The following is a 16,796-nucleotide window of genomic DNA, read 5'->3' as shown; positions in this document are numbered from 1 at the left end:
TCGCCGGCTGGGATCTCTCTTTCCCTTTCTCACACTCTCTTCTGTTTCGGTTTCGGTGTCCCTCTCCCACCCTCTGCCCTCTTACTCACACGCCAGCTGTTGCTCCTTTAAGCGCCAGCGTACCGGAATGCACTTTAAAAAAGTACGGCCTTGAACATCTGAAAAACATTACAAAACTACACACAAATAAATAAATGAATTAATAGAAATTAATAACATATTAGAATAATTAACACGGTTCTCCGAAAAGTAATTTTTTAGTTTCAGTGTACATATTCTTAGCAAAATTACACTTTTTGTGTTGTCCAGTGTAGCTAAATATTCATAAATTGATATTAAAAATTCGTCTAGTGTAGCGACGTATTGCTGTACGTTCTGTTGTGTCTTGTAGTTTATTGCCATTTCTTATTAATAAGCGCCTTTTATGTGGAGCCGGGCGTTAGTGCCCTCCCAGGGGCGACATTAACGTTAATAATAATAAAATGTGTAATTGCATACTGGGAAGAAGCAGAGCTGGCCAAGAACGAGAAGATGAAGGGGAAGGAGAGTAGAAGAAGGAGAAGAACATCAGCTTCTTCTTCCAACCAGTTTCGCAGACGTTGTAAGGCCCATCTTTTATCCTGAATTCTCTTCGTTTTTTTTTTTTTGCGGCCAGAGGTGTAAATCATTTTCTAATCGCAGCCAGCAGATCACATGCACACGCATCAACAAGCCAACGAACACACACACACACATGGAGATACTCTGGACTCACAGATACTTTGGACACACAGATACTCACTCACACAGCGAATGCTGTTGGACACTCGGAGTGGACTTGACTTTTGTTTTTGGCACTGCGTTTACTTTATGTTTACGTTGTCGGGCTAAAACTTTCCAGCATTTTGATTTCAAGCAAAAAGACAATATTGTTGTCGTCGAGTGGGTGGAACAGTGGGGTGGTAACGGGATATAAGAGAAAAGAGGAAGGAGGCGGCTGAACTGCAGCCAAAAGTCGAATGCAATCAAAGACCCAGCGGAAACAGAAGCACTTGCCAGGCTGTCGGCGTAACCAGAGATGCAAAAGTGGCTTAAACCGATCCGAAAATAAATCAATAACAAATGGAACTACTGAAATGATGAGAAAAATTTATGAAAATCAAGAAATGAAAAGAAAATTGAATTAAAACTATATTGAATGTACAAAATACACCAAGTGAGATACACTTACTTTTTGAATCATTTAAGTTTACCTCAGCCTTTTCCTATTTTTAATAAAATATTTCTTGTATTTCCCTTGGAAAACCATAAACTTTATGGGTGACATTTTTGTGTGCAATGCGCCTGCAGGACAAAGTTCAAAAAATTTATCAAATGATTCGTGCTTCTGGCATTTTCCAATCGAAGTGGCTCGTAAAAATCGGAGAAAATCTCATCTGATATGTCCTCGTCTGGCTGGGAAAACTTCGGCGTCTGGCGGAACTTGGCTCGTCCTTCTCGTGGCATTTTGTGTCTTAATTTCTGCATTATCCTGGCCATCTTAATTAAGCTGCCTGTCAGGAGGCGCCACGCCGCGCCACGCCCACCGCCGTCTGCTCATTTGTTTGCCGCCATGTTTCGCGGGGTGTTTGGCATTTTCTTTTACTTCATATTTTTTCAAGCTGCTGCTGGTGCTGGTACACACTGTACAGAGCTTCCGGTTCCGGTGCCTGTGGCACATTGCGTATCCGCGAGCCACATTTCAACCATTGCCATTGTCCTCGTGAGTTTATTTGAATTTATTATACTTCCCCCTGCTAGCTTAGTGTTTTATTTAATTTTTGAGCAGATGCAGCGAGGCGTACTAATGGTTGTTATTAACCCGCTGGTGTTATAGAATATCCTTGTAGGTATAAAAACAGTCTACAAACTATAATGGTAAGCAAATATCTAGCATTCACATAAAAAACTTAACAAGAAACTTCTGTTTAATGTTCGCGATCTGCATTTACATATATGTTTAAATTAGCTTCCAAAAGTAGTAATTTATATTACGTATACGTCATGTGTATCTACAGCTGAACTTTTAGTGCCAAGGCTTAATAGGTTTTCTGGCAGAAACTGAAGTGAATCACCGTTGATAAAACTGTCCACACCTTTCTCTTAATTGTTTAATTACTCTTTTTTTTTTAAGCACCTGGCAATGGCCATCAACTGAATCAAAGCTCTTTCATTAGTTTTAGCACTTTTATGGGCCATTTTAGAAATGCAAATCGAAAATCAAGTGCACAAGAGCTCTCAAACGGAATGCGGAAGAGAGTTTGTGAGTGTTGGTTTGTTTGTTTGTTTGCTTGTTTTCTCCTCTTTTTGCGCCATTTTCGGAGAGGGGGTGAGTGGGAGGCGGGGGGAGCAAAAGATTTGAAAAGTTGTTTTTCTTTTTTTATTTTGGAGTGTGCAAACAGCGCTTTCAACTCCCTTATTTTAATTAAGTTTGCTAAATTTATTTATGCATGCGATTGCACTGGCATAAACATTATAAAACCAAATATATTAATCTTAATTGTTTAAAAAAAGCTTGCTTATAAAATAAGTTTATGCTTTTTCACAACATTTGCATTAAAAAAGTTGTATTTAAATGTAAAGTAAATCATTGATTAGGAAGTATACTACTTTTTTGTTGTGTGTATCCATGCATGTGAGATTAGTTATTTGTGGGCGTGTGTTTATTGTCAACAAGTCCGTTAACAGGCAGTGAGTGTTTTTTTTATTTTCTTTGGCTTAGTTGTGCCTACTTCTTTTTTATTTTCCTTGATTGTTCACTATTTTTATTTGTTTGTTCCCCTTAAATTTAGCGCTGGCTTTTAATCCTTGGTGGCGGGGTCATAAAGCGATCGTTGCATCTTAATCCTGGCCATGGAAACGCCTCTTTTTTGCCAGTAAGGGAAAAAGTACAAACTATGCGGCGGTTTCATTCACAGAAATATGCAAATGGTGAGGGGGGTTGGCGGGAATTCCGCAAATTGAATGCGAGACTGGAAAAACACACATCCAACTCCCGGAAAAACGGAAAAGTAGACTTCGCTGCGTACTACGCGGCTTACAACTGCAATTACAACTACGACCACCACCGCGCTCCACCTGTTGGCCGTTTTGGGAGGCGGCATTGCCTTCCTCCTCGCACACTCCCTCGCTCTCTCTTTCTGCCGCACGTCAGTGCTGTAAGTGTAGCTATTTAATGCACATTTAACGCAATTTGTTGCTATTCAAGCATTAAAGGAACAAATTATACATTTATTTTTTAAAATGTTTAAATAACTTTTATTGTTAGTTCTTAAGAACAAACCGATTTATAAAGTAGTCCACATTTTACCGATTCTGTGCCTATCTATCTATGCAATCCTTTAACTAAAATGGGTTTACTATCTCCGAAGCAATTGGAACACATTCATAGCCATTTTAAGGGCTAATAGTGGGCAGCACTGGGGGGAATTAACAATGAGCCAGCAACGATGTTAACTGAAAAATGCTTTCGCCTTTGCTGAGCTGCGGCTGAATGCCGGGGATTTGGTAGTGGGGTTTGAGTTTCGGGCTGGGAGCCACAGATGCAGTCGGATCTAAAGATGGGAGTTTTGCGGACGGGTCGGCGGTTAGCTTGCCACCGCCCACCCAGCAACTGCCACCCCGCCCCCACGCCACCGCTGTGTCAACCACCATGGTGCAGTGAACCCGCCGCGCCGCGCCGCTAAGTATGCAACACAGAACTGAAGTTTAATTGGGAGCAAAACCCATCGAAACATTCCAGCGGCAGTCGAACGTATTTTACTAGCGGATATTTCTTTATTGCTGGTGCATATCTGCGTGATACAATATGTCTTTATTGCAAAAAAAAAGTTAAACTAGTTAACTACATGATAAGAGTATTCGCTCTCGCAACAGCTGGTGCACAGTAATATTCATTGATAGTTAGGTATTTGTTGGTAAATTATTTTGGGTACAGCTGTGCTTAAACTAATTGTATTACATTATGCAAATTTTATTTGATACCATTAAAGAAATATATCAAAAGGCCAAGTTGAAAAAAAAAGAGAGCACTTCTATATGTTTAATAAATTTCTTTTTTATGTTTTTGGTTATTGATTTGTCTCCTAATTTTAGTTGCTCGTTTAAAGGACTGGCAATTGGCAAACCATTATATATTGCAACTAAAGCATTAATAAATATTTTGCTGCTTCGCAGTTGTATTTTAATTTGTTTTAATTACTTTTGCACGGCTTAAGCTTCAGGGCATGTATTGCGAGTGATCGTAAGTTGTCCAGGGATTTTTCGCTTTACTTGTATATCCATAGTCAGGTAAGACTTTGGGTGTTTTATAATAGTTCTTGGTATTGATAGAGTAGTCCTGGAAAAGAGTGGTTGTGAAAGTGCCATGAATATTGCTAGTTCACTCTAAAGACCAACCTTTTCGTGTTTTCTTTGATAGCCCCCCAAAGGATTTGGTCCTGCGGACTCCTCCGCCGGTTTCACTTTCAGCACCGCCGAGGTGGGCGTATCTCCAATCCTTGGATTGTGCGAACTTAAGCTCAGTTTCAGATCTATTTTGGGTGGCGGCTCCTGCCGGATTTTCTCCTCGATCTCGTAAAGATCTTGCTGCAATTTGATGCATTTCAATGAGAAAGTTATTTGAATAATCTAATCGGTGAACTTACCCGATTTTTATAGACCATGCAGCAGGCTCGCAGCGTAAAGTAGTATATAATCTCCACACCGGAAAGCAATGAAAATCCGAGAAATAGGCTGGCAATTCCTCCAAACGACACCAGCAGATCCACCCAGCCGAAAAGAACTTCACGTTTATAGCGAATAATCGGCCAGGTGAGAAACTCCACCAGCACACCCAAGCTCTCTGGTCGATCGCTCCTGAAATATATGATATATGATCATACATCTGGTTACTATCTTAGATACAAGTATTTGGAAAAACGAACATTTTTATCAGCTTATCAATGTTGAAAACGGTTTTCGAGCAACTGAGCTCGCATTGCAGGCAATCCTTGATGTTGGTAATGTTGCTCTTGAACTCATCGAGGCAATCGAAGTCCTTCATCGAGCACATGGGCACATTGGCTAATAATAATAATAATAATAATAATAATAATAATAATAATAATTATGCAATAGATGGGTAAATTTGTTGACTCACGTATGGGCTTATAAAACGGCGGATTGCACTTGCACAACTTGATGGCCTTGTTCATGCGACACTGCTTCATGCAGGAGGAGAATGTGTAGGCATCTGGGAAATAGTTGAGCTTCACCTCGTCGCTGAAGATGCACTTCCTCTGGCCAATGGACAGCTGGCGCGCATCGTCCGTGGTGTAGGTGTTCTTCTTGGAGATCCTCACCTCCACCAGCTGCGGTTCCGACCAATCGATCTGGGCATTGAAATCCGAACCGAAGTACTCCTCGTTCGAGAAGATATAGATCTGAATTGATCATAATTGTTATTCAAATTCATAATGGTGAGAAATGGTTTAGGAACTTAGAAAGTCATATTGTTCATAGTGGAAAGTGAACAACTTACACTTGAAGTGCTGTTGGGTATGAAGAAGAGCGCCCACTTCTTGTCGGTTTCGTAGAGATCATGAGGTGCACCGGTCTTAACGCTGTGCAATAAAATATATATTGTCACCCAATGAAACTCAGTTCAGATTAGATTCCGATGCGGGGAAACTTACTCTTCGGTGGGCGTGGACTTGAAGCGACTGTTGAAGGCGTAGCAAAAGCCGTGCTCCGTGTAAATGGGCTCGAAGTGGTCGCAACAGGGTATGTCCTCGTCGCGATACTTGCAGGACACGAAGACGTTCTTGCAGTCAATGTGGCCCTCGAAGGCCCACTCCCGGATGGTGTGGGCATCCAGCAGGTTCTGCGGAATCGACTGCGACAGCACCTTGGCGTCCCGAATGCTCTCGAAGCTCAGGGAGGTAAGAATCCGCAGAAATGGGGTATACATTTGGGCCTGCGCCTCGTCGTAGTTACTGCAATCACAAAATACTATCTACCTTAATATTAACCAACTTTGGCACAATCTCAGTGGCTAATTGTATCTAATTTATGTATATTCCCTTTTTTTTTACAATTTCTTGTACTCACGCCAGTGTGTTGTAAACCTTCTCGTAGGTCTTGTCGTGGTCAAATGCCGTCTCCGGACAGACGACGGTGGTGGGGAAGACCACGTTCTGGTTGTGGAAGTCGGTGTCGAGACCGGTGATGGTCGGATTGGTCTGGAACTTCTCCCACAGGCTCATGATGATGACCAGCGCGGTGACCGCTCCGATGGACGTGAAGCAGAACCACATGAACTTCTCGCCGACGGGACGGCCGGATTCGGCAATGTATCGCACGCCATGGAGCGTCGAGTTCTGGAAGAACTCCTTCGTCTGGTAGATGAGGCTGCGCCGAAAGATGACCAAAGTCTGCAGGAAGCGCTGCGTCCTGGACTCCGGCGGATGGCGTTTCTCTTGCGGCATTTCCGTTTCAGGAACATTGCTCGCCGACGCGGCTCGGAGGTGAACTCAAAACTGATGCCCTAGCATCGGATCCAAAGTCAACATTTGGACTGAAACCTACTGAATTACTTGAATTTACATGAATGCCAAAATCGATGTGTGTATCATTAGTCCACCTGCGTGTGGTTCCATTTGCAGGTACTAAAAGCCTTTCATTGTTCACATAATGCCGTTTGCATGCGTCTGATTGTTTTTGTGGATTGTGTAAGCTAGCATGGACTATCTAGATCTTTATACTTGAAACAATAAGTGGTGAATATGAATGAAAACGGTTTTAATTAAACATTATAGAATTAAACAGTATAGAAATCAAGTTCTAATTGATTTTAAATTCACATTAAAATACTTACAAAGATTTTATTATTTATTATTTTTTAATTTAGTAATAAGTCTAGCAACTTTTCGTACCGCAATCGTCTAGATTAGGGTCAGTGATATGGCCAAAGTCCTGCGCAATTGTGGGTTAGTCCAGTCACCGAATGCAGCTGCCTTGGATGGATGGCGGGATGGCTGGATGACTTGATGGATTGTTGGCTGGATAAATGGCTGGCTAATTGGTCGAGGTTGTCTGAACAGCTTCCGGCGCCGCCTTGCAATTCGCCATAAAAAACATCTAGGGATTGGGCTGGCCGGCCACTCCACCGAAAGGCACTTCACTCCAAGGATCGTAGGAACTTCACAAGTTTTGTGTGAACTTCTGACACGGCCCAGACTCTCTTTGTTCGCTCTCTCGCCCTCTCTTTTCGCTTTTTTATTCCATTTATTTGTTTATTTTGTAGTTTTTGTTTTCCATCGCTAAGTGTTCTCAAGTTTCACAAAGAGTCCAAAAATGGGTTTTGGATTTTTCGGGTCTCGAGTCTCTGGGTTTTTGGTTTTTGGTTAAGGGGGGGACAAACAAAGGAACTGCTGGAATGAGTTGACCCTGATGGCGGTGGTCAGATAATGGGAGCCACTGGCGCCAGTCGGTTGGAGTCCCCCTCCCCCCTTTACTCCGCTTTTCCCCTCCATTGCGTCCTTTGGATATTGCATATATTATATTATTATGGCTGTAGGTTAAGGAACCACCATGTTTTTGTTGCTCGTCGCATTGCTTATAACTATATTAAGCGAGTAAAATGGAAACTTCATTAAGTTAGGAAACATTTATTTACAAAAAGGAGTATAAGAAGTTATATTAGGTATTTCATTGCTGAGGCTTTTCTTACAAAATACTTCTTTGTATGCACTATATAACCTCTATCACTGGCATTGCGACCCACTTATGACCAGAACTCCCCCCAGTTGCCCCCGATCCACCAGATCCACCAGATCCCCCCGATCCACCAGATGCCGCCTTATAGCCTCTCAATTTGTTTCGCTTTTAGTATTCTCCCTCGGTTCGGCTTCTTATCAGCGATCATTTGTCAAAGCCCTGCCATTGAAAAGTGGCCCGACCACTGAGCGAAATGGCAATTGCAACAAATTTGTTCGCTGCTCCTTTCGCTGCCCAGACCCCCAACCATCTACCGCTGCCACATGCCGCTTGCCCCACGTCCCTGCCCCCACCTCCCGCTGCTCCAGTTGACAAAGGAAGAGGAGCAGAAACCAAAAGACACCAACGATGAAGCACTTCGATGGGAACGTGGCGACCCAACGATACCCTACAGTATCAGTTATTCAACTAAAATAATAGAAATTATGCTGGGTCCTTGTTGAGCTCGGAATTCATTTTAATACATAGTATTTAATCAGTTTTCAAAACAAATTAAGTTTTTTTTTTATGTTTCAAAACAACAGAAGTGTGAGTTTAACAATATACCCCTTTTTAAACGCTTACAAAGTAATAAGTACCTGAGCGTCGGCTATTGCATACCTTCTAGTTTTGGCCTAAGTACATTATGTAAATGCAGCGAAGTTAAATTGGCCACCACAACCATCTTACACCTGTTGTCAGCGCTCCCCATCGCAAGTCGAGCATACCCATTGTAATGCAAGAAGCAGTCTGCGCTTCCACCGTCGGGAGTACTCTCATAAATAAGAAATTGAGAGTAAACGAGACCTGGCCGCGTTTGGCATCGGGATCGGGATCGTCGAGGGGATCCCCTGAGCTGGGCCAGAATCTATGGGTATACAGGCTTCGATAAACATTTTTTTTTTTTGTATTGCTTTCCTTTCCGTTGAATTCGTTTTGGTTGATTTTTTATTTTTCCGAACCGAGCGGTTTCAGTTTCTCGTTTTGCATTGCATCGAGCACCAAGATCGATCGGTGGCGAAGAATGTTCCTTTGAGCCGCGATCTTGCCCAGCGTCCAGGTGTCCATTCCACTGTCCGTCCGTTTGTGTGATTAATGGTAATTGCTTTTATGGCTTTCTACGGCGCTGCTCGGCCACAATTTGTTGCGGTAATTTCGCTTTTAGTCGCAGTCGCATGTACTGATAGCCCCCCCACTCCAATGAATGAATTTGGAAAGTATTTAGAAAAGCACTTGATTCGATTTGCTGCGAACTGAACAAAAATTGAACTCGTTATCTGTAGCAAAGCAGTTGGTAGCAAAATGTTCGTTTTTTATTTCACTTCTTTTCATGAATTTTATTTTCATAATGTATAAAAAAAAATAATATACATGCGACTAACATTAAAAGGGGTAAAGGGCGAAACAGGGTATTCTGGGGGTAAGTATGCAGGCGGCCTCTCATCTATCAGTCGCTGTTTCCGTTTCCGGTTTCCGGGACCATTCCGTTTCCGTTCCTGTTTCCCACCGGCGTGTCCACCTCGTTATAGGCCCGTTGATCGCGATATTGGCTGAACAATCCGCGCACCTTGTTCAATGGTGTTTGGAATGACTGCGTCGCTGCCGTCAAGGCGGCAAAACTCAAAAGCGGCGATGCCGGCGTGACGACGGATCCGACCGAATCGCCATTCGTCTCGGTTGCAACTTGAATACTGGCGGCGGACGGAGTTCGCGCCAGACGCGGCGGAACTGGCGTCGTCGGTGGCCCGGATCCGCGTCTGCCGGCGACCACGGCATTCAGTTTGGGCGTGGCAAGCAGACGCTTGGGATGCAGCGATGACTGGCTGTTGTGGCTAGCACTGATTCCTGAATGCCAAGGCTCCGGCTTTTGGACCTTGACGTTCTTTGGGGATGGGAAGCTGTAATAGAGGTGAGCAAAAGTCATTACAAAATCACTATCAACAAGGAAACATTTAAACCAAATGAAACATAAAATATTGATATTTAAAATTTTATAACAGTAACGATGCTCTAAACGTACAGATTCATTTCAGCACTGGAAAAGCTCTCCATGGCAGTCTTCCAGGCGTAGACATGCGGCAGTGTTTCCTTCTCAATGTCCACATTGGAAAGGGCATTCAGCACATCCAAATCCCGCTTGGTTGGCTCGTTTCTACAATGTTAAAAGTTGAGTCTAAAAAATACATTTTTTAACCATCAATTATCTCACCCAAAAATAAACAACTCATAGCGCGGTTCCAAATCGACGGACATGCGTGGCGACAAGCTCTGCGGCGGTGTATGGAAGTTTTCCTCGTCCTCGCTGCTGCTTCCATACGGCGGCGTCACATCGGTGCAGTCAAACTGGAGGAAAAAACAACAGAAATGTTAAGTATTGATCAATAGTACTACCCACTAATACTATTACTCACAAAGTTTACTTCCTCGTCGCTGCCGTAGTCCTCGTCATCGCTTTGTTGACTGCGCCAAGCAGTTTTCGACACGGGCGCCACGGCGGCCACCCTAGATGCTCCCAGACCTAAAGAAGCGTGCAGGGCGGACGATCCTGTGGATCCCGTTGTATCTTGAAGTTGACCATGCGACGGAACAACTGCGGCTGCCCGCAGCGACTTAGTGCGCTTGCGACGGCTGGTTTTGCGGCTGAGATTCGCGTCCCACAGACAGGCGCAACACTGTTCCGTCTCCCAGGCGGCGCAACATAGCTCCTCGGTCTTCAGAGTGTCTGGTAGATGCACGGCGGTGGTCGGTGCCTGTTCCAGCATCAGCAACAGACTACCGCACACGCAGCCCAAATGCTGCTCCCGGCCGCGCTCGTCGGCCAGCAGTTGGCGCAAACTTCGGAGCATCTGCAGCAGCTGCAGGCGCATGGCTACACTGACCTCCTGCGAGTGGGTCACATAGCTGGCCACCAGATGGGCGATACGCGAATGCACCTTGCTAAAGTCCACGCTAATGAAGCGGGCATCATCCTAAAAAGGTAAGAAGTCGGTTATATTTCTTTAAATGCTAAAGTATTATTTTTTTTTATGCTCACCTTAAAGCTGACAATCAGCGATTTCAGTCTTTTGAGCTCGCAGAGCATCGTGTCGTTGATGGACACCATGTTGTCGATTTTGTTGATCAACGTTTTGGTGATGCGCTTGGCGAACACTTGCAACGACTTCTCTACGCATGTGTACGGAGTCATGACTCCGGCGGATGGCGAGGTTGCTGCCGCAGCTGCATTTCTATCCTTACGGAGTTGCTGCTGTTGATCGCCAGCCATCAAATCGAAATACTGATGCAGATGGGCAAAGTTCCAGACCGTTTCTAATTTATCCGCCTGCTGTTCGGTCTTTTCCAGGAAATACGCTTCCAGGCGGGCCAGCCCGTCGGCCGCACCAAGGTCCACAAACGAATCGAGAAAGTCCCAGTACTCGCGCCATTCTAACTGCTCCTGGCGTGCCAGTTGGCGACCAACCACCTCCAGACCCTTCTCGATATCAGAGTTCTTGATGTGGCGCTCCCGGAAGCTGTCATTTAGCGACGCATTCATACTGCGGCTTAGACTCATGTCCAGGAACTGGGAGTCATCGGCTATCGATGGCGAATCAATGCTATTGTTGTTGCGATAGGCCATGAATAAATCCGGTTTCATTTGGCGAATGGGTGTGGCCGGGAACTCCAACGGATACACGGGCTTCACATTATTATTGTTGTTCTCGCACTCATTGGTGCCATTGGACACGGTCGTCGTGCGTTTTGGTGAGCTGGTCGACGGCGCCAATGGACTAAAGAGTACCCTTCGTCGGGTGTGGACTGGACTCAAGTTACCAGCACTTCGGTCAAAGATCGACTTGCTCGGCGTTACCTTCACCGGCGAGCTAAATGGTGAGCTAGCCAGCGGCGACATCACATTGTTGCTGACCCGTGGTGGTGTCTTCCACCGGCGATAGAAGTTCATGGCCTTATCGCGGGGCATGGGTCCTGCCAGCGCACTGATTGTCAGGTCCACACTGAGTCCCTCGCAATCGTCCGTCTTGTGTTGCAGGTTCTGTAAAGTATATGGACAAATACATCAATTCGTCGTTCATTCAATCAATCATACAGATACCCACCGGTGGTTCTTTGGGCGAGAACGGCTGACCCACTTTTGGCGGCAGTGTATTTGAGTGGGATCGTAGTACGGGCACAAAATACGGATCGCACAAGAGCAGCTCAAGCTTCTTGATGGTCACATGTGTAGCCTGTGCATTACGCAGGCAGATAATCTAAAGGGGGGAGAACAGGTTAAATTATGATAAGGCCTTCTAACACACAACTCACTTCACTGGGCACCTTGCCCTCATGATTCCGTAGCGACTTGCACTCCGGATAGGAAATGAGAACCTCGACCATGGCCACATGGCCGTTCTTCGCGGCAAAGTGGAGAGGTGTTTCGCCACGCCCCTTGTCCGGCATGTTCAGATAGTAGTCCAGGAGACTGGTGTTGAGGGCGGCACACATCTTGCCGCTGCCCTTCTTGCCGGCATAAAGCTGAGTGAACTCCCGATCCGAAATGGTCTTTAGCAGCAACTGAGCGATCCTGGCCTTGTTGACCTGGGCGCAGATGTGCATGGCATTATAGCGACAGCCCTCCTTCAAACTGGTGGGCGTATCACCGCTGCTGATCAAAAATCGGGGATTCTCCCATATAATCCTCTTGACCCGGTCGATGTGACCACCTTCGATTTGCTTGCGAAACTCGACCAGTTCCTGTTTGGTGGGTGCCCGGAACGGAGGGCCTTCTCCGGACACATCCGGTTGCTGCGGCTGCTGCTGCTGTTGTTGCTGCTGCTGCTGCTGCTGCAACTGCTGTCGACCATTGGCAATGATGTTGCTGGTACTGCTCGGCGAGGAAGTCGGTGAACTGCTGAGCAGTAGATTGGACACTGAGGGATTGCTTCCCAGGGGAATGATGAAACCACTGCCGCTGCCCGTCGGCGACGAGGAGTATGAATTGTCCGTCGAGCTCGGTGAGCTCTTGTAACCGCCGCCCCCGCTCATTATCGGAATGGGCTCTGAACAAAAATAATACAGTACGTAAGTAATTATATAGCTAGATGTACTATTTCACTGTACTCACTGGTTTCGGGCTTGGCCTTGCAAAATCTCTTGAGCGCCTCGATGCTCTCGAACCCAAACTGAACGTAACTCTCCGCCTGCTCCAGATTGGGAAACTCGCGGAGGCGGGCCTCCTTGTAGTGTCGCAGGACGTCCAGCGCCTTGGATTTCTCCGTGAAGATCAGCCACAGTGGCGAGTCCGCTGCTCCGTCGTGGCGTTGGCAATGTTGATGTGTGGGCATCGAGAGGGATAAACCATTAATAAATGAGCTGGCTGTTTTGGTCACGCCATCGGTTTGGCGAATGGCGTATAGCGAACGAGTGTCGAATGCCGGACGAGTGGAGGATTGTCTCGAGCAAAACAAAATCAAAACAAACTATGCTGAGGGGGCGTTGGGTGGGCACATGCGTGAGACGCAGCTGTTGGCACAACGCCGGCAAAACTTTCCTAGGCCCTGCCTTATCAGCAGTATCATCAGTTTTGTCACAGATTTCAAAGATATGTATTTACATTACAAATTTGTAGGGACTGGAATCGAATTGTTAACCTGCTCTTTGAATATTTCATTTAAGGTAACCAATTGATATTAAATATACCTCACAAAGATGAATGACACTTTGAAAGCGTATGGCTAACTAGTCCATTTAAATATCACTTGTTGAGTTTATAAAAAACAAAAGCTGATATATTTAGATCGCAGCTGTGGCATACAAACAATTCATATATTTCTCTCAACATTACCTCTCGAAATTAGCGAGTGTGCCATAATTAAATTTACTTTCAGCCCTTCGCAATGTGCTAGCAAAATAAAAATAACAACAGAAATAAAACTACAGGCACTAAACACCGCAGCCTTGGTGGTAAAGTTCTAATCAAAGATCTGATAAAAGCTCAACATATAGCATGTAGAACTAACAACAAGTGTGGGCCAATAGGAGGCACGCATGAAAGTTCAATTAAAAGGCATAAATCATTTGCTATTGGATTAATTTGACACTAATTAGGCGTGTTAATATTTTTGTATTTTATGGAATGAATAAAGAGATGTCCTAAGTTCTGTTTTTTGGTGCGTTTTTGGTACTTTCTGAATACTTTTAGGTACAATTTAGTTTAATTAAGTTGTGGCTTCTATTAAATATATTTTAAAATATTTAACATATTTAACATGTTACCACACCCAATCGTAGAGTATTTCACAAGTCGATGCTATTTGCTTTTACGACATTTGGCTCTCTTGTTTTTTGCGCTTTTGTTTTCATTTTTTCTGGGCAACGACTGTTGACTTGGCCCAAAAGACAGGGACAGGGACAGGGCCAAGTGAAAGGGACAGGGACAGGCACAACCCACAATAACACAAGCCGGCAAAACTGGGGATGTATGTGTAATTATTGGATCCGGGGACTCTTGAAAGTACACGCACACACACTTTTTCGGGATACTTGTTGTTCTGCAGCTCGCAGTAAAAATAAATTTGAAAAGGAAACAAATTGGAGAAACTGTGTGATATACAGTTGCGACCTCATTTATAGTTTTTTTTTTATATATAAAATATTATTTCGGGATCTCTCTAAAAATCGCATTTCGACAGAAGTACAGAAGTAAATAAAATTAGCTGGGAGTTATAAAGCAAATATTAAATACTCATGTAATACTAGAAATAGAAAAATGGTTGCTACTAAGTTGAATACTTGCCCCGAATTTTAGAAATATTAATTACGATAATTGTTCATTGAACCCATAATTATTCTTGGTAAAAATACAAAAACCTATTATTTTGAACGCAGCTGTGCGACTGCTGGATCATAAATATGCCAGAAAGTGTGTGCTGACAGGTCAAGGTCCTAGTAATGCATTCAATTTGGATATTGCCTGGAATGGGATGATGTCGATGTGGAAGTGGAATGAACTCACCCCAATCGGTTATTGTTTTCGAATCGCATTTAATTGGATTAAAGAGCGAACGAGTGAGAGCAGGCGAGTTGCATTTAATTAGTCAGGTAATCGCAATCGTTCACCATTTGTTTACCGTTCAATCGAAAGACCGCTCCCAGACAAGGAAATCGACTGTGCGAGCGGGACAGCTGCGCAAGCCACGATTCTGTGTTTTATTTTTCTCGATTCTCAAAAGTTTTGAACACACACATCGAAACTTCTTCATGGACAGTTAGTCATGGAAGAAAAAACAGCCAACACAAAACTTATAAAAATGCAACAGTTCAAATACCCTAGATATTTTCCCCAGTTGCATTTCATTTTATATATTAAAACACTTAACCGGTGGAATAAACACTATTATGTTTATTAAACTGATAACTTTATAGAACAGGTAACAAGTTATCCATATACCGAGCATAATTCGATCGAGGATATTCTGGTATTTCATCCCCCTTTGAAACAGACTTCGTTGCAAAAATCTGTCAAGCAAATCTGGTTTAGTTTTAAAACAAACACGAAGCAAATTCGATCATGAACATTCCTGTTGCTTGGTTTGTGAAACCAACCCTCCACATTAAAATTTGGGTTTAACGTGCACAATGCAATGTATCTTGTGAATCCTTGCGAAATAAATAAATAAATAATAAATAAACAGAACACTGAAACTTTAACTTAATCCAAACGAGAACTGTTCGATAGTAAGAGTAGGCGAACCGTTTGAACCTTCGCGCATGACCCCCGATTACAGGGTATCACAATAGCAACAAGCGGCAAATAACTGGAACGCGAAACACACACACATACCGACACTCGCTCCATCTCACTTCTACTTACGTGGATAGTCGGGATCATCGTACTTGATGGCAGCATTGCCATCTTCTGAGTTGCCCGATTGCAAGGATAAAGCCGAGCCGGATGGCGATCCGGATGCTCCTGATGCCGATCCAGACGACGCATTGGATGGCTTTATGTTCACCGCGGCTATGGAGCCGATGCACTGGGACGCCGATCCCTCAAAACAGCCCGCTTTGGAGGTCGGGATATAGACCCCGAAATAGGTCGACATCTCTGCGTAAAATGGCGGATGGACTGCAAGGTAAACGGTAAAAATGGGTTAACACCAACACCAAATACCAGGCAACTTCTTCACAACTCCGCGCAAATGTTTAACTTCGGCTGTTGGCCAGCAAAGGCGGCGGTAAAAATAGGGTAATATCATCACAAAATACCAGGTAACTTTAATGCTCCGTTTTGTTGTTGTTTTCGGCTGCACTCCTACACTCACACGCACACAAACACAACAACGCAAAAAAAACGAGAAAAAAAACGGCACACGCACATCAACAAGCACCGACGCGAACCAGAGGAACTTGGAATACCTAACAAATCGGCGGAATCACAAACATAAATGCCGTTATTCTTACCTTTTAGCACATGAGACACAATACATGAAATAACATCCAACAATTTTAGGCGTCTTTCAAACAAAATGTGCACAAACCGAATAGAATTAGAGGCGGCCTGTCACTGAACATAGGTGTGGAGTAATATCGATAGCAAATATCGCCAGCTTGCCTGACTATCGCTGTTGGGTGGCAGTCAATTTTGAATTTCCCATTACATTGAAATATTCTAAATCACGTACCTTAAAATGACGCCACATTTAGATGCAAATCTATATTTATGGTTGATCACCAGATGTTGTTAATTCAAAAATTCGTTTACACAACAGAAAGCTGTAGTTTATATTGTATATTTTTGTCAACAAAGTAGACTATTACAATACAACAGTAGAAGGCAGCCAAACAAAACATTTGAAGGTTTGAGTCCATGGTGCTATCACTTAACTTTAGTATCTTCTTAGTGAATTCCAGCGTATTTAATTTTACCGCCAAGAATTTAGCCCTCTTAGCGTTTATTTATTTTGGCCAGTTAAAATGTATTTTTTAAAATGTGCAACAGTTGCTCTGCTTAAATGATTCTACCCCTTTTATACAGCTCAAGTTGCAAGTTGTTGGTTTGA

At 43.9% G+C, this 16,796-nt stretch overlaps 2 protein-coding genes across 3 annotated transcripts; both read right to left on the bottom strand.

Moving 5' to 3' along the window:
- Positions 1–4,110: 4,110 nt before the first annotated feature.
- Positions 4,111–6,490, bottom strand: LOC122624535 (sodium channel protein Nach). Its single transcript, XM_043804144.1, has 8 exons — positions 6,109–6,490; positions 5,694–5,993; positions 5,540–5,621; positions 5,159–5,441; positions 4,944–5,082; positions 4,665–4,875; positions 4,417–4,605; positions 4,111–4,357 (listed from the first exon to the last, which is right to left on the bottom strand). The coding sequence occupies exons 1-8, from the start codon at positions 6,483–6,485 to the stop codon at positions 4,238–4,240; spliced, it is 1,701 nt and encodes a 566-aa protein (XP_043660079.1). The 5' UTR covers positions 6,486–6,490; the 3' UTR covers positions 4,111–4,237.
- A 2,545-nt stretch (positions 6,491–9,035) lies between these two features.
- Positions 9,036–16,323, bottom strand: LOC122623017 (ankyrin repeat and LEM domain-containing protein 2 homolog). 2 transcript variants are annotated; one of them, XM_043801900.1, is made up of 10 exons: positions 16,198–16,323; positions 15,608–15,862; positions 12,860–13,039; positions 12,061–12,794; positions 11,853–12,005; positions 10,790–11,788; positions 10,167–10,724; positions 9,965–10,098; positions 9,776–9,907; positions 9,036–9,653 (listed from the first exon to the last, which is right to left on the bottom strand). In XM_043801900.1, the coding sequence occupies exons 2-10, from the start codon at positions 15,837–15,839 to the stop codon at positions 9,203–9,205; spliced, it is 3,573 nt and encodes a 1,190-aa protein (XP_043657835.1). In that variant the 5' UTR covers positions 15,840–15,862; positions 16,198–16,323; the 3' UTR covers positions 9,036–9,202. The 2 variants fall into 2 exon arrangements, with proteins under 2 accessions (XP_043657835.1, XP_043657836.1); XM_043801901.1 differs by lacking the exon at positions 16,198–16,323 and adding an exon at positions 16,003–16,019.
- Positions 16,324–16,796: the final 473 nt, after the last annotated feature.

Source organism: Drosophila teissieri, chromosome X (genome assembly GCF_016746235.2).
Source record: "Drosophila teissieri strain GT53w chromosome X, Prin_Dtei_1.1, whole genome shotgun sequence".
NCBI lineage: Eukaryota > Metazoa > Arthropoda > Insecta > Diptera > Drosophilidae > Drosophila > Drosophila teissieri.
Note: the sequence above shows the minus strand (reverse complement) of the source record. Positions and strands in the feature narration are given on the sequence as shown.